At 47.2% G+C, this 16,443-nt stretch overlaps 7 protein-coding genes across 7 annotated transcripts; 5 read left to right on the top strand and 2 right to left on the bottom strand.

Annotated features, from left to right (window-relative positions):
- Window positions 1–25: 25 nt before the first annotated feature.
- Window positions 26–1,273, top strand: N7495_000558 (dihydrofolate synthase; the record flags this gene model as incomplete). Its single annotated transcript, XM_057203228.1, has 1 exon — window positions 26–1,273. The coding sequence occupies one exon, from the start codon at window positions 26–28 to the stop codon at window positions 1,271–1,273; it is 1,248 nt and encodes a 415-aa protein (XP_057067301.1).
- A 669-nt stretch (window positions 1,274–1,942) lies between these two features.
- On the top strand, window positions 1,943–6,204 carry N7495_000557 (serine/threonine-protein kinase; the record flags this gene model as incomplete). Its single annotated transcript, XM_057203227.1, has 10 exons — window positions 1,943–2,125; window positions 2,202–2,336; window positions 2,390–2,419; window positions 2,472–2,536; window positions 2,590–3,022; window positions 3,082–3,867; window positions 3,922–4,794; window positions 4,851–5,055; window positions 5,117–5,567; window positions 5,625–6,204. 10 exons carry the CDS (start codon window positions 1,943–1,945, stop codon window positions 6,202–6,204), a joined length of 3,741 nt encoding a protein of 1,246 aa, XP_057067300.1.
- Window positions 6,205–6,952: 748 nt separating this feature from the next.
- N7495_000556 (ABC1 kinase family protein) lies at window positions 6,953–8,998 on the top strand (the record flags this gene model as incomplete). The annotated part of the gene is made up of 4 exons (XM_057203226.1): window positions 6,953–7,377; window positions 7,463–8,067; window positions 8,123–8,695; window positions 8,751–8,998. The coding sequence occupies 4 exons, from the start codon at window positions 6,953–6,955 to the stop codon at window positions 8,996–8,998; spliced, it is 1,851 nt and encodes a 616-aa protein (XP_057067299.1).
- Window positions 8,999–9,567: 569 nt separating this feature from the next.
- Window positions 9,568–10,231, bottom strand: N7495_000555 (iron-sulfur cluster assembly scaffold protein; the record flags this gene model as incomplete). Its single annotated transcript, XM_057203225.1, has 2 exons — window positions 9,568–9,728; window positions 9,793–10,231. 2 exons carry the CDS (start codon window positions 10,229–10,231, stop codon window positions 9,568–9,570), a joined length of 600 nt encoding a protein of 199 aa, XP_057067298.1.
- An 860-nt stretch (window positions 10,232–11,091) lies between these two features.
- Window positions 11,092–11,515, top strand: N7495_000554 (uncharacterized protein; the record flags this gene model as incomplete). Its single annotated transcript, XM_057203224.1, has 2 exons — window positions 11,092–11,142; window positions 11,303–11,515. The coding sequence occupies 2 exons, from the start codon at window positions 11,092–11,094 to the stop codon at window positions 11,513–11,515; spliced, it is 264 nt and encodes an 87-aa protein (XP_057067297.1).
- Window positions 11,516–12,821: 1,306 nt separating this feature from the next.
- On the bottom strand, window positions 12,822–14,117 carry N7495_000553 (uncharacterized protein; the record flags this gene model as incomplete). The annotated part of the gene is made up of 2 exons (XM_057203223.1): window positions 12,822–13,594; window positions 13,652–14,117. The coding sequence occupies 2 exons, from the start codon at window positions 14,115–14,117 to the stop codon at window positions 12,822–12,824; spliced, it is 1,239 nt and encodes a 412-aa protein (XP_057067296.1).
- Window positions 14,118–14,763: 646 nt separating this feature from the next.
- Window positions 14,764–15,530, top strand: N7495_000552 (ubiquinol--cytochrome-c reductase subunit 7; the record flags this gene model as incomplete). Its single annotated transcript, XM_057203222.1, has 4 exons — window positions 14,764–14,879; window positions 14,901–15,183; window positions 15,246–15,299; window positions 15,441–15,530. The coding sequence occupies 4 exons, from the start codon at window positions 14,764–14,766 to the stop codon at window positions 15,528–15,530; spliced, it is 543 nt and encodes a 180-aa protein (XP_057067295.1).
- Between the last annotated feature and the right edge of the window lie 913 nt (window positions 15,531–16,443).

Genomic DNA, 16,443 nt, shown 5'->3' with positions numbered 1-16,443 from the left:
TCCATTCCTTTCAAGCACCAGAGGAATGATTGAGCTTGGCTTGGGCCGTGTTGCACGATTGCTTCAGCAGACCACCCTCTCATGGAGGTCCATTCACATCGCTGGGACCAACGGGAAAGGTTCCATCAGTGCCTATCTCTCTCACTTACTATCCGCTGACGGTGTTCGATGTGGCCGCTTTAATTCTCCACATCTAATTGACCGATGGGATTGTATCACAATTGGCGAACGAGTCGTTCAAGAATCCCTTTTCCGAAAAATCGAGGAACAGGTTAAACTTCGAGACAAAACTCTGGGAATCGGCGCCTCCGAGTTCGAACTATTGACTGCTACTGCCTTCGAGATATTCAACCATGAAAATGTCGAAATTGGCGTGGTAGAGGTGGGCATGGGTGGTCGCCTGGATGCCACAAATATTCTAGACAATGTGTTGGTATCAGTCATAACGAAGATTGGCATGGATCACCAGGCTTTTCTGGGCTCTACAATCGAGGAAATTGCCCTAGAGAAGGCTGGTATTCTAAAGCCCGGTGTACCATGCGTGATTGATAATACCAATGAAGCGGCAGTGATTGCGACCTTGTCGCATCGCATCCAAGAGCTTGGAATCGATGCAACTTTCGTCTCTCCAGATATGGCTGGGGCGCAAGCTCCACTACTTGCACAATTGTTCCAGGAATGGGATCTTGAACCCCATCAACAACAGAACATGTGCTGCGCAGTCTCGGCGCTTCGCCTTGCTTTGCCTCGCGTTCGTCCCAATCATGATGTTCTGTCTCTACTTCCACATCTTGCCCACGTTAAATGGCCTGGTCGATTGGAGGATGTCTCCATTCAGGCTTTGACTTCCCGCCAAGAGTCCGCCCTTATAGACGGTGCTCATAACTTACAATCAGCTGAAGTTCTGGGAAAGTATGTGGACCGTAAACTGCGGCCGCATGCTAAGAACGTAACCTGGGTGGTTGCCGCGTCGAGTGGGAAGGATCTTGCGGGTGTTTTCAGCTCGATCATCCGCTCGGGTGATAATGTCGCAACTACAGAGTTTGGACCAGTGGATGGAATGCCCTGGGTCAAATCAACCAATGCTGTTGACCTTACGTTGGCGATTCGGTCTATCCCCGAGATAGGCCAAGTACAGAGCTTTGAAGGTGACCTACTCTCTGCAATCAACTGGGCTAGCGAGACCAGTCAAAGTCAGCCACTTGTTATCGCAGGTAGCCTGTACCTGATATCTGATGTACATCGCTTGCTTCGTGATGCGCATACGAAATGATACCCCGGCTTTTCGAGTCAAGCTTCAGTCTCTTCGCAGTTAATTGCCTGAATGTAAATATAAAATAACCAATATCATAGATCTACTATCACTTTAAACTTCCATTGGTACTTTCCTAAATCAGATAAAATGTTGTGTTGAGTGTGAATGTCTGACGCGCATGGCGTAACTAGTGAGGCACGAAGGTGTTGGCAGGATGCGGCGAGCGGCTTGTGGAGAGGGAAAGTTCAAAACAATCACGCTTTGCCGACTTCCTCACACATCCCTTCTTGTCTTGCATTCTCATTCTGATCTGATTCTGTCTGATTTTCCTAACTCCCTTGCGGACTTGAATGCGCATAAGCGCCCGTCTGAATCCGCTCTTCAGCGCGTTCCAGCTGAGGGTCCTCCTGGTGATGATCGCTTGGTGAGACAACTCAACCCATCCCCTCCCCCTCAACACTTGCACACGAGCAGACGCTCCCATCTCTGATTCCATCTGATCTTGTATTAACACTATCAATCCTCCAGAGTCTATGGACATGAACCCTCAGACTGTCGCCCTCGGCTCCTGCCTTTCCTAGATAACCCCCCCCACCGTCAAAACCTGAAACCGCATACTGAAACCGCATACTGAGACCGGCGATCGGAAAAAATACAAGATCTCACTTGGTCCTAGCTTCTTGTGCAATGGCATTCCGCTCCGGCGATGGGAATGAGGGGCAGCGCCCTCCTACTCCCTCCAGGCCTGGTTCGCCAATGAAGCCGCGATTGAGACGAATCAGCACGAGTCCGTCCAAACGAGACGACAAACCCAAGGATGAGAAAGTCATCAAGTCATCTGCGAAGGACGTCGCAGAGCTCACAGACTTTGTATGGAAACAACTGGTTCTCCCCCAAAATAGCGCAACTTTATGAGCAGATGCTGACCTTGGAGTTTTGACAATAGCAACTAGGCGACTGTCTTGGAAAGGGAGCATTTGGGTCTGTCTATCGCGCATTGAATTGGAATACTGGAGAGACCGTTGCTGTGAAGCAAATCAAGCTTACGGACCTTCCGAAAAGCGAATTGAGGGTTATTATGGTATGGAGATCTCCCTGCCAACTTTCAAGAATCCTGCTGATACGTGACTATAGCTGGAAATTGATCTCCTGAAAAATCTTGATGTGAGCAATTTCTCAAGTGATTTGGCTATTAACATGCTAATAAACACATCAGCACCCGAATATCGTCAAGTACCATGGATTCGTGAAGTCGATAGAAACTCTGAATATCATTCTCGAGTATGTACCTCGAATCTCTGTGATACAGCTCTTGAGGCTAACTTACTGTATAGATATTGTGAAAATGGATCTCTTCACTCTATTGCCAAGAATTTCGGCCGTTTCCCTGAAAATCTGGTGGGCTTGTACATGTCACAGGTTCTCCATGGGCTCTTGTATCTGCATGAACAAGGTGTCATCCATCGAGATATCAAAGGCGCCAATATCTTGACAACCAAAGAAGGCCTAGTCAAACTGGCTGACTTTGGTGTGGCTAGTAGAACGACTGGTCTCAGCGAGTCAAGTGTTGTTGGTACTCCATATTGGATGGCCCCGGAAGTTATTGAATTATCGGGAGCAACTACAGCCTCTGATATATGGAGTCTGGGATGCACAGTCATTGAGTTATTGGACGGCAAACCCCCGTATCACAGCCTTCAACCCATGCCAGCTCTGTTTCGCATTGTGAATGATGACCATCCTCCACTTCCACAGGGTGCATCTCCTGTATGTGCTCTGATCATTGCATTCAAATGAACTGTGCAAATTACTAACGATCTTTCTAGGCTGTCAAAGATTTCTTGATGCAATGCTTCCAGAAAGACCCCAATCTACGTGTCTCCGCCAGAAAATTGCTCAGACATCCCTGGATTGTCAATGCTCGCAGGTCAGATTCTATTGTGCCTAAGAAGTCGACAGAGTATGAAGAGGCGGTAAAAAGTGTACAGGAGTGGAACGAAGCCTTGCGCTCGCCCGGCGATGGTCCGTCGAGGAAGAGCAACAAGTTTGACCAATCGCTTACCGGAGCCCGCAATTCATCGCTGGTGGACACATTGTCGTCTCCTGTTTCTGCAAAATCCGCTGACCGATTTTTATCTCCTGAGCCTGCCGATGACAACTGGGATGATGATTTTGCTACTGCTATTTCTCCTAGTGCATTGAAACTGCCCCACCTGCAGCCACATGACAATTTTGGCGGCATGCTTTCTTCGGAACGGCTCAAAGCATTTGCATCGCTAGATGGGACGGTGCTGAGACCGGATGATAGCTTCGATGACTTTGACGATAACTCACGAGACTCCCTCCTTCCGGAGAATGATCCTCTGCAGACTATACGGCCATATGCAGCCAAGTCCTCGATATCTAACATTTCTAAACAAACCCCAATAAGGCGCCAGCCAAACAAGTCGTCGACTTCGCTTCTTGAAAATGTTCCAATACTAAATCAAACTCCGGCACCGGCAATTAGAAGGCGTCCTGCTATGATCTACAAAGAGAATTCCATTGAAGACTATTCGGATCTAATTATGGCCAACGAAGATGTGCTCGACCGAAAGCTTGGCCTCATCCAGGTATGTAATTTGTATAGCATCTATCAACTGATTTTATGTCTGATGAGGCATTAGGAGGACGATTATCCTACATCCCCCACCAATTATCAAGGATGGGGAGCATTTGATGACGACCGAAGCGGCCAACATCCTCAATTGCGCAAGCAGCTCTCTGTCAAGCGCGATAGATCCACTATCACAATGGAAAAATTTGCCGAGAACGAGAATGACGAGGACTTCTCAGATATCCTTGGAGACAACCAGGTGGCTCTAGAAAACCCAGAGAGTGAAGATGGCTCAGACCGAAGCACGTTGATGCTGAACACAAAATTGTCCAACAACTCATGGCTTGGGGATCAAGACGATGATGATGACCCCTTTGCTCAATTGGAAGAGCAGTTCGACGAAATGGACCTGGAAGCAAACATTGCGCGTGACAAATACGCACGTCTCCGAAACCAAGTCGAGGTTTTAGTCGGGTCTTTGAAAACCTCCCAGGATGAAGAGGTCCTCGCAGAGATCTCCGAGCAGCTCCTGAATATCTTTTATGATCTACCGGAGACTAAGAACATCATCATCAGCGCCCACGGAATGCTACCCATTCTGGAAATCTTGGATACATCACGTCGTCGGGACATCGTCTACTGTTTGCTCCGAATTGTCAATGCGATCATATACAATGATGATGAGATCCAAGAGAACCTGTGCTTCGTCGGAGGCATCCCTATTGTTAATGAGTTTGCCTCGAAGAAGTACCCTCGCGAAATTCGATTGGAAGCCGCGGCGTTTGTGCAGCAGATGTATCAGACCTCGGTCCTCACGCTCCAGATGTTCGTGAGTGCTGGTGGCCTGAACGTCCTGGTCGAGTTTTTGGAGGATGACTATGAAGATGAGCGGGACCTAGTGCTAATAGGCGTCAATGGAATATGGAGCGTCTTTGAGTTGCAGGTGAGTGTCCCTCGGATGCCATTTCCACTACTTTGATACTAACAAATGTCTTCTAGGGCTCAACTCCAAAGAATGATTTTTGTAGAATCTTGTCACGCAATTCTGTTCTTGACCCTCTTTCACTCGTCCTGAGCAGAGTTTTGGACGAAGAAGGCGAGCTGGCAGAAATCATTGAAGGCCGCATCGCCAACATTTTCTTTATATTTTCTCAGGCCGAAAATCACGTCAAGGAAATGGTCGCGGAGCGGACAGTCTTACACAGTAAGAATATAATTACTGAACCGCGTCTTTGAAAGGCTTTGCTAACGACAATCCTTCTTAGGAGTTCTGAAAGAATTGAGACGGATGTCGCCCACTCATCAAGTGACAATGCTCAAGTTCATAAAGAACCTTTCCATGCTTTCAACAACATTAGATTCCCTTCAAAATTCCAATGCCATTGATGTTCTGACTGATCTTCTTCGCTCAACCATGAAGCGAGGCCACTTCCGTGAAGTCTCAAATCAAATCCTCAACACAATCTACAACATGTGCCGTCTGAACAAGTCTCGACAGGAGGATGCTGCGCTCAATGGCATTGTTCCATTGCTTCAGAAGATAGTCAATACTGAGAGACCTCTGAAAGAATTTGCTCTACCTATCCTTTGTGACATGGCGCAGTCCGGTAAGGTTGGCCGTCGAGAGTTATGGCGCAACAAAGGACTCTCTTTTTACATTTCTCTGCTCGCGGATCCATATTGGCAGGTGACAGCCCTTGATGCGATTGTCACATGGTATGTTAAAATCTGATTCCACAGAATAACCTATATTCAATCTAAATCTTCTCTTAGGCTTCAAGAGGAAACTGCCAGAGTTGAAGAACATCTTCTGGAGAATCGTCTAGAGAAAACTTCTTTCACCGATGCCATTGTCCGATGTTTGACTCTCTCGGGGGCGAACGCATTCGAGAATCTCCTCGAGCCCCTTCAGAAACTTCTTCGGCTGAGCCCTCCCTTGGCATCAACCCTTGCTCGCCCGGATCTCTTCCTGAGACTGGGACAAAAGCTTCACCAGAACAAGGCTGCAGTTCGATTGAACCTACTGCGCATCATATCAAGCATATGCGACTCGAGTGAGGAGCAAGGAGGGCTGCTTGCCACATATGGTCTACTCGATGCAATCCGGGAGCTGGAAAATGACCCAGCTATTCTGGTCAGGGATATGGCAGGCAAGCTAGTTCAGTCGAACGAGAGGTGCGAGTCTTTTGGTGCGAGCAAGCGCAGACCAGCGAGCCGAAGATTAAGTACATCCACCCCCCGCCCAACTTCTTTGCAAATTCGACACCCTCAACCCCTTCCTCCAACCGGACAGGCCAGCCACGGGTATTCCTGGAAGGTCGGGACACTCCACGTCACCCTCGGAATGCCTTAAACGGCTCCTCGTTGGCTCTACGGCCTAGCAGCCGCGATGGTAGTGTGTCTGCTTTGAGTTCAGGAACGAATGGTAGCGCCTCGGCAGCTGGTATCTCACGGAATAGACTGCGAAGCATGCCGAATAGTCGACTGTTTGCTGCCGAATTGTCCCAAGATGACGACGCAAAAGCACCTACCTCTGTAGGTCGTCGACCTTCAATCATCCCTCGACGTCGGCGTCCCAAAGCCGCCGATTCTGATTGGGCATGATCCACCTTGTAATACTTTACACTGCAGATATCGTGATTATTGATCACTACATAAGCATTTCACCTTCTTTTATGTTTCGAGGCAATGGCGTTGTAAGAGTCCAGGTACGGAGGGGTTTGAGGCTTTTGAGGTTACAATTTCTTGTTTAAATAATAGGTCTCCTTTTTTCCCTCTTACTATGGTGGACACTGGCTGCTACACATAGATATTACCTACAAGCTCTCAATGAGACACATTGTCCGCCGGGTATTTCCCATGTAGTCGAGTCATCAGCAGCCTTTAAGTCAACTATAAAATACCGTGTGTCCGCAATGACGTACATTGATATAGATTGAAGATCACGTGTGGACTACAAACCAAGAGTTTACCCGATTGGCGGCGAGAAACTTCCAAAAATTCTTCCTGGTCATGCAATCCCAGCAATGGACTGAATTGAGGGCTTCAATAGCTTAGTCAACAATCTCCGCTCTTTTATTTCTGTATAGAACCTGGTCGCAATGAGCACGCTTTGCGTGCCACTGCGGGCCTTGGCCAATCCCGCCACAGCTATCCGGCCATCAACAGTTTCGATCAGCGCATACGTCGGTTTCGGAACTAAATATTCACTATCATCATCGCCATTGTCTCGCACAATCTCTACCAGTCCATGTGGACTTTGGCAGCATGTTTCTACTTCACTTCGCTCTTCCTCGTGCCGGAGCTTTTCAATAAACGCCCCGACACTCTCGTCCGTAGAAGCCATTGGCCAGACAAGAAACGGATCGAAGACAAATGTCCCGTCGCAGCGAAAGCTCAAGTACTTGATTGTGCTCGGCGTACTTGGTGTCGGCGCATTTGCATACCGTGAGAAACTCAGCCATCTGTACCAGGCGGCGCAGAGAAGTGGTCGAGTAGCTGGTGCTTTGGCTGTCTGTATCAACGAGTAAGTAGAGCATCACATGAGCAGTATAACTTCCATTTAGTCTCATTGCGACGCTTTACTAATGAGAGATTGAATCTTACCATAGCTATCGCGTTACCCTCAATAAAGAAACCTCCTCCCCGGCCGAACGCAATGCTGAGCTCAGCGCATGCCACAAGCGCTGTGCTGAGCGTACCTTGCGTGTTCTCGAGAAAAACGGATCTGTGTTTATCAAGTTGGGCCAGCATCTCAGTAGTATGAGCTATCTGCTTCCCCTTGAATGGACCACAACCTTCATCCCGCTACAGGACAACTGCCCCGTTTCGTCAATTGAGTCAGTTAGAGAAATGTTCCTGAAGGATACCGGTCAATCAATTGATGAGCTATTCACTTCGTTTGAACCGGTGCCCATTGGTGCTGCTTCATTGGCCCAGGTACATATTGCCACACTGCGGAGTACTGGAGAGAAGGTTGCGGTCAAGGTTCAGCACCCTGCTCTGGCTGAATGGGTGCCACTAGATGTCGCATTGACTAGTTTCACTTTTGCGACTCTCAAGCGATTCTTCCCGGAATACGATTTGGAATGGCTATCGAGAGAGATGCAAATTTCCCTACCGCAGGAGTTAGATTTCCGTATGGAAGCTCAAAATGCAACAGAGGCTAGCGCGTATTTCAGAAAGCACTCTGATGCACCGCTCGTGATCCCCAAAGGTAAAGATGGGCCCAGTGGACTGTCCTCTTTTTCAATATTAACGATATTTTCTAGTCATGTGGTCGCAAAAGCGCATCCTTGTTATGGAATTCATCTCCGGTGCCCGCCCCGACGACCTTGATTTTCTAGACCGCAACAACATCGACCGGGATGAAGTTTCAGCAGCCTTTGCCCATATCTTCAACGAGATGATCTTCGGCGACGAAGCTCCCTTGCACTGTGATCCGCACGGTGGCAACATTGCCATCCGCGTCAACCCTGACCGTAGTCACCCAAACTTCGATATCGTTCTATATGATCACGGACTTTACCGTAAAATCCCCCGCGAGATACGCCGAAACTATGCTAAGCTCTGGTTGGCCGTCATTAATGTGGATGTCCCCCGCATGCGCGAGTATGCGTACAAGGTTGCCGGCGTCACTGATGAGCAGTTCCCTCTCTTCGCCAGTGCCATCACCGGTCGTGACTACAGTACTTTGACGCAGAAGAGCGTTGTCTCCTCGCGGACCGTTGAGGAGAAAGACAATATCTCCGGTGCTCTGGGTGATGGCATGCTGCAGCAGTTGGTCGAGTTGCTGGGCCAAGTGCCGCGTATTATGTTACTGATTCTCAAGACCAACGATCTTAGTATGTCCTCATACCCACCTACTCTGTCAATTGCGCACTAACAACAACCCCCCAGCTCGAAGTCTTGATGAGAACCTGCACACCCGTCAAGGTCCCATGCGCACGTTCCTGATTCTGGCCCGCTACGCCACGCGCTCCGTTTTCGAAGAACAGTTGGAATCCATCCAAGAATCAGGTGGTGTCTTCCTGAATTTCTTTCGCTATCTCGCTGCCTGGGCCGGCTTCCTGCGTGTCGAGGTAAAGCTGTCCGTCTATGAAACGGTCTTATCTCTGAAGAGCCGGTTCGGGATTCGCAGTGGCTGATCCTTTGGAATCGATACCCATGAACTTAATTAATATGCTACATATATCTTGTTTTGTTTTCGCATGGATTGTACCAACCGATCTGTGTATGAGCGATGGCGTTTTCCGTTCTTTACTCCATATCTCTATATGTTCCATTTATGGATGGAGCTGTACCTATAGTTTCGTTCACATGTCTGGGTGTAGTGTAGATAGACTTTCATTAACAATTATTCAAATGAGTGTTCTCGATGAACTTTACAAATGGCGAAGTAAATTTGAATTCATCGTTACATTGGAAACCATCCCGCTTTTTTAGGTAAATGATCGATCGAGGGATCCCGAATACCGAAACGCCATAAACGAAAGAACGAAAAAAAAGAAAAAAAAAGAAAAAAATACAAAACCCAGGCACGTAGAAAAAGAAAGGAAATTCTGTACAGCAAACAAAGTCAATTTGTTTGAATCCTCCGATCAACCAAAGAAATGAGTTACCGAACCAAGATTCACCGAGTCAACGTCCCAAAGCATTGACGATCGGTCAGAGCTTGCAATCATATTTTTCAACCCACGCTTAAACTTCATATAATTTAAACGGCAGCAGCGGGGCTAGGTTGAGCGAGATCAGCCTTCATGTCGGCAAGGGAAGCACCAGTACCGGAAAGGCTGGTAGTCTTGGTGTTAGGGTTCTTGGTATAGTAATCGGAGATAGCAGACTTGATAGCATCCTCAGCAAGCATAGAGCAGTGAACTGAAGTAGTAGTTAGCGAAAACCAATTACACAAAAAAAGATATTGAAAGAAGGAGTGACGTACGCTTGACAGGGGGGAGACAGAGCTCCTTTGCCACATCGGTGTTCTTGATCTTGCCAGCCTCATCGAGGGTCATACCGCGAACGAGCTCAGTCAGATAGCTAGAAGAAGCGATGGCACTGCCACAGCCGAAAGTCTTGAATACGACGTCATCAATCCGGCCGGAGTCCTTGTTCACACGGATCTGAAGCTTCATGACATCGCCGCAGGCAGGGGCACCGACGAGGCCAGTGCCAACATCTTGGTCGCCCTTCTTGAAGGAGCCGACATTCCGGGGGTTGTTGTAGTGGTCCAGGACCTTTTCGTGATATGAGCGTCTTTGAGTAGGAGGTGTCTGGATGAGACGCTGAGCTGGCTGTACGGAGACGGAGGCGAGCGGAGCGAAAGCGCGAGAAGCCACAAGGCCGACGCGGGGAGCGACGGTGACAATACGCTTGAACATTGTGGAGTTGAGTGGAGTGGAATTTGATGTTAATAGATTCAAGTGAGGTTCAAGAAGGGGAATTGTCGTGAGGGAGAATAGAAAAAGGGAAGATGACGGGTATGATGTGAGAGGCGAAAGCTGATCAGATCTGATACGGGGAACCGAGAGGAGAATGAATTCATTAAAATAATCAGATTCTTACTAATCCAAATCGCTAGGCCCAATAGAGGTTAAAGCCAACATAATCGCCGGCCATCGGAACCATTACCTTCATTTCATTCGTTCTCTGCATTCTGTGGAATGTCTGGAATGTCTGATTTGTTGTTCCTTTCAATACTTACGTCGTAGTTTGATAGCTATCAGATTTTTATAGTCAACCGTGATATCACCAGTGGCGAACAGGTTCCCGAATCACAGTACCAACATATCAAATCAAATGTTGATCAATTTCCCAGTTCGAGCGAGTAACCAGTAAGCTTCTTACGGTTTCCTAATAATAATAATATAATAGATTTTACTTTGTAGTTGATATTACTCTTACCGAGCATCTCGGAGTTAACGGGAAATTCCAGCTAAAAAAGCAAACGCCGTATACAGACCCCGGCTTATACCCGATCACTGCTCGGACTTGTTGAACGTTAGCATCAACGGAGATATCAGACTCCTCACCAAGGTTCAGTTCTAATTTAAGCCTCAGTTAAAGAATGAAATTTTTTGTAAAGTAGTAAACAGTGCCCTTCCAACGAGTAGCTACTAAATAGAAGTTATAGCTAACTGTAGTGCGAGTGGAAGTATGCTTATGTAAGTCAAATTGCCCAGATTTCGACTTGGTGAACTATCACCACCATTGAATAGCTAATCCCGAGGTCCAACACATAATGAGCCAAAACACTCCACCAAACCCTAAAGGCTTAGGCCGGGTCAAAGGGGTATGTGAATACTCCATTCAGTCCCTCAACAGCTTCTTAAATTCCCAGTCCATTCGAAGTTCATAGTCTACGGCTAATCAGGCCATACACAATATTCGAATTCTTATTCCAACAAATCACTGATAATATCATTATAACATTGAAACTAACTAAATAATAGTCTGTCAATGCCCCCATCGCAGCCTTCACGATGGCACTTGTCCTCCTCAGCTACTGTGTCAGCTCTATCCACTCAGCAAGACGTGACAGATTGTCAAATGCGTCGCGTCTTGCTATGAACCACACATCACATCCTGACAGAAAGACTTCCTCTTGGGTCCGGGATGCTCTAGACGAGAGTAAAGCTGAGCAATGGGAGAAAGCTGGGAAGTAAGGGTGATATCAATTCTCAGAACATAATATAACATATGGACAGTACATACTACAACTACACGTTTGAAGGACAGTCCAAGATTTCGAGTTTTACAATTTAATATTGTGATTAACTATATACCAATGCATGTAGGTGCATTTCTGCTTGAGTGGAATGGTATCAAATGAAGATTCCAGGATCTCATCTGGTTCAACTGGGGAAATGTGCAAGTGTAAAGAGTGTGTAGGAACGAAAAGGAAGGAAAGGGTCTTCGTGTTCGTGATTAATCAGAATTTTCAGTGTATTGATTGATCATTCCCCAGGAGTCTATAAGTGTAAACGACAACCTGGTTCAATATCATTAAGAAATCATCATATGAATCTTGAAGCGAAGTGGCCAGAATGGCACGCGAATTTGGGGTTGGGTTCAGAAGGACAAGTAATGAGGCCAGGGGGGTATATATGTAGATGAAGATATAGATGAAGCAAAAATATTAGTTAGGTTAGTTCCATGTTGCGCATTTGAGCTCCAGGACATAGAGGGTGAGCAGGGCTGAGGTGTGCGGGCCCATTACAAGAGAACTGCTCAAGAATAGTTGTTGAATTGTGGCTGATATTCTTCAGAGAACTGCATCAGGGATCCAAACATCAAAATCCCTGAGCATTCTGTAAATTGTTGCGGCGCGAGAAGAGTGTGAGAAGAAAGAAGAAAAGCCAAGCGAAGAAAAAGTGTGTACGGGAGCTTGTCACATGACTTATGTTTGAGCTCCACCACTGTAACTAGTCTAAAGTACCCCAATTCCAATAAAAGTAAAGAAAAAGTCTGACTTCAAAGATAAAACTGAGTCTCAGCTATGGATTGGATAAATAAAACAAAGTTCCAAACATGCTAGGGGTTTAATGGTTATGCTATGTACAAAAACAGTACATGCGACATGGAATTGAGGAAACCAACGACGCTTTCGAAGGAAAAAAAAAACACAGAGATATTAAAGCATAGAATCTAATTTCTAAGCAAAATAATCTCTGACATGTGATAAGGTATAGGCTGAAGACTTTACATGCACAAGTCTCCTAGCACGTAAAAAAACACTCCTGTTTATGCCGGATATCCCCAGGAAATATTTTGAAGGTACAGAGAGTAAGCCCAGAGACAGCGCCCAATTGGAAATGATCGGAGTCCTCCAGGTCTATACAAGTAGAGAAAAAAAGCCGAGTTGTCAATGGGACAAAGGAACACATCACTCATGTGCAAGGCAGAAAATTGGAGTTTAGGTGGTAGTAGAAAGTAGTAGAAGTTAACAAGCTTCTTGTATCATTTTTTCCATCAGATGCTAGAGATTCCTGCAGTCTGATCTTCTGCATGAAGCTTTAACTCACCCTCATGCTGGAGGTTGTGGAAAAACTGCCGCAGATATTCATATGTAAGCATAGTCGTCATAGCAGCTGGGATGGCCCGGAACAGATTGGTTCCAATTCCAGAGTAGAAAGCACGCCAGCCTTCTTCATGTAAAATGGTCTGAAAAGTGCGCACAAGTCCACTATATCGGGGGCGACTGGGCATCCCATCGGATGACGATGCGAACCGTGGCCGACCACGGTCATGGGGATGATTGAGACCCCCACGGAAAGAGATTTCTTCTGGTGACTGAGCAGGAATTGTGCGTTGTTGAGTTTGCAGTCGTGTTCTAAGAACTTCGTGGGGATAGGTTACTGTGCTTGCACAGACCTTGCTTATAAATGTGGCACATGAGATACTGGCCCAATGAGTGGTACCATCTTCGGGAGTTTCTCCTATGCCATAGCCGGTGAATGCCGTCTTTAGGTACTCATAGAGAGGAAATTGAATGGCCACGTGAGTGAGACCCAGCAGAGCCGGAGTAAGGCCGGAATAAAATGAACGAAGGCCTTCAATTTGATACATCTTGCGGGCAGCGTCCAATGTGCCCTTGTATTGCCAGGGTGCTCGGAAGCCTTCATTGTTCTGCTTAAGGCTCTGTGACATGAGTCTTGTTTTGATGACCCAGATAGGGTTCGTCACAATTGTCGAACAAGCACCGGCGCTTATTGAGGCATAGCCTCGAGATAACCACCAGCTATCTGCAATTTGGTCAGCATATTTTTCAGCAGGTCGTATGTTGAAGTCAGATTATCTACCTGTTTTTTCGTAGAAGTATTTGCGAGACCGGTCATATATTGCTAGATAGACTGCCCATGTAGGAAGGTATCCTAACAGCATTGGACCCAGTCCCTGGTAAAGACCCCGAATACCAGCTTCCCTCCAGATCATTCTTCCAGTGCCGAACATTCCTCGATATAGTACCTTGGCGTCGACAGGACCACCTCCCCGTCTGGCAAAGCCGCCTTGGGCTTGTAACTTGGTTTTGATCACATCGAGAGGGCATGTCACGATACCAGAAGCAACACCAGCACTGGCACCGCATATAGGAGCGATATAGAAGTCAGGGATCCTGGTTGAGAAGATGGCTAGGCGGGTGGTGAAATTGGAGCTCAAAGATGCATTGGCTACTTGCACGTGAGGATCATACGGAGTATTTTCTGAACGGAGGCCTGGCTGCTTGGGATTGCTGGCAGCCTCGCTGCTTTTGTCTTCTGGTTGCATTGTGTGCTATAGTAGGCGCTCACGTTTGTTTGTCCGCTTTGTTCACCGAGGGCTCCCGGACTCGAGCATATCGGGTGCTCGACCCGGAACCCAAGAACCCGATTTGAATCTCGATAAAGGAGGGCAGATGAATGTTATTTTTTTTTTGGCAATCCAGTCGGAGGGATGAAAAGGAGGCGTGAGTAATTTTTGAAGGACTCTATCGAAGAGAGTTGGAGCCGATGGCTACCGAATCGATCTGGGATGTGATGTTCTACGAATATGCACGGGGCACGAATATGAGCGGGGGTGGGCTTCTGGGCAAGAGCTTTACAGTCGTAACCGGAGTTAGTTGATTTCCCCACACCCTGTAGGTCGATAGTAGCCGAAAGGGTGGAGTGAAGAGAGGTCGAATGGATTATGAATTGAATGGTAGGTGGAGTCCTAATTATTCGCAATCTATCGGAGCCTGAGGCTAAAGGCTCTCAGTTGAGATATCACGTGGTATTGCTGCCTGTAATCCCAGGCCATAATTACTACACATACGGACTAGCGCATCAAGCTCCGTTTTTACACAACCTCATCCCGGGACAACTCGTGTTCAGCCGGACCGCCCCTTCCAATCTCCTCTCCCCCAAATCATTCGTCTGGATACCCGGGATCCAAAATGTCTGCTCCCTCCGTCGCCAACTACATTGTCAAGCGCCCCTGGCTCAAGCGCTGGATGACTCCCCTGGCCCATTGGTACACCGACGCCGCTGGCTACCGGAAACTCGGATTGAAGTAAGTATCGCCCTTCTCCAGGACCCCATCTCTTGTCACCACAGCAATCGAAGACCACGAAGCATTTGCGACATGTACAGCCTTAGCGAATTTCTCCTCGTCCCTCATTGCCAACATGTCACATATGTTACCCTCGGTCTTCCGAATGCCGCATCTGTCTTCATCGTCTACTACAGCCTCTAACCCACTGCCTAGGTTCGATGACTTGATCCCCGAGGAGAGTGAGACCGTCCAGAAGGCCATCAAGCGTCTCCCTTCCAAGGAGGCCTACGACCGTGTCTTCCGTATCCGCCGCGCATTCCAGGTTCGTTCACGGCCATCAGCTCTGGTCCGCGACTTGAAGACTAATAAATTTATCAATTGCAGTGCTCCATCTCGCACACCCTCCTCCCACCTGCTGAGCAGATCCAGCCCCACGAGGTGAGTCCCTTCAAATCGAAATTCGACCTCCCCGCATTCGGCCCCATATTGGCCAATCCCGTTGCAAGGATTTGTCACTCATGTCCAATGCTTTTATATCACTGTTTTATCAACATTATACTAATTACATGCACCAATTAGGATGTTGAGTACCTGAGCCCCATCATCCGCGAGATTGAGAAGGAGAACAAGGAGCGCGAGGACCTCGACAACCTGACCGTCCGCAAGTAAATTGTGACTTTAATTCATGCTGCAATCTATCACCAAAACCCAACCCTGATGGGATTCAAGGACGACAGAGTTGTTCACTCCTAGACATTAAGATTTCTTTTGGCGCCTTGTATGGATTGGCCGTTGGCGGAGGTGGCTGATCCAATGTTTGTGTACTGATACTGTACAAATTTATTTTCTTTGTTCGACCTCCACTTACGATTTTGACATCGCCTTCAGTTGGCGAGCTAATTTCTCAAGTGGGCTTGACCTTCACCGACAGTAATTGCAGCAAAATAGATTCCCGACTTCAAATGACCTTCGAAATATGTCAATTGGCCACTAACCATTGACACATGGGCGCGCTTTACCGTACATCTCATAAAGAAGCTCATTCCCCTTAAAAGCTCAATCCATCCTTGTTACCTCCAGCTGTAACGTAGGAATCAAAAGTTGCAGCGCGGCGAAAATCTGACCAAAAGGAAAAGGTCTTTTAGGATCACGCAGGCATTTCCTCCAGTCTCACCTTTCTGCTTCTGCTCAGGTGAAATCAAAATTGCTACCTACAAGGTATTTTTTATTCAATTGAAGTCTGACGCCCCTCGAAGACCTTGGAACCATTCATCCTCGTCTTTAGACACCTGAGCCTTGTTAAGAATGTAAATCTTCTAAAGTTCCATTTCGGCGGTGGAAACTTAGGGAGAAGAGCGATGGAAACCTCCATGGCTGGTTGTACCTATATATCACCGCCCCCGAGCTGAATAACCTCTAGGGCTTCATATATTCCACTAGGTATTGGAGCCCTGACTGCCCAGGCGGAAGAGACTGCCCAACTAGCTAGGTATACATATTTTCAACAATTGAAATGTGAATCTTCTGAGGCTGTAATATTTATTACGAATAGTTCGGAGTACCCAGTTTCCAATAGTGGACA

The sequence above is a fragment of the Penicillium taxi genome (assembly GCF_028828555.1).
Source record: "Penicillium taxi strain IBT 34144 chromosome Unknown utg000001l_segment0_segment0, whole genome shotgun sequence".
Lineage (NCBI taxonomy): Eukaryota > Fungi > Ascomycota > Eurotiomycetes > Eurotiales > Aspergillaceae > Penicillium > Penicillium taxi.
Note: the sequence above shows the minus strand (reverse complement) of the source record. Positions and strands in the feature narration are given on the sequence as shown.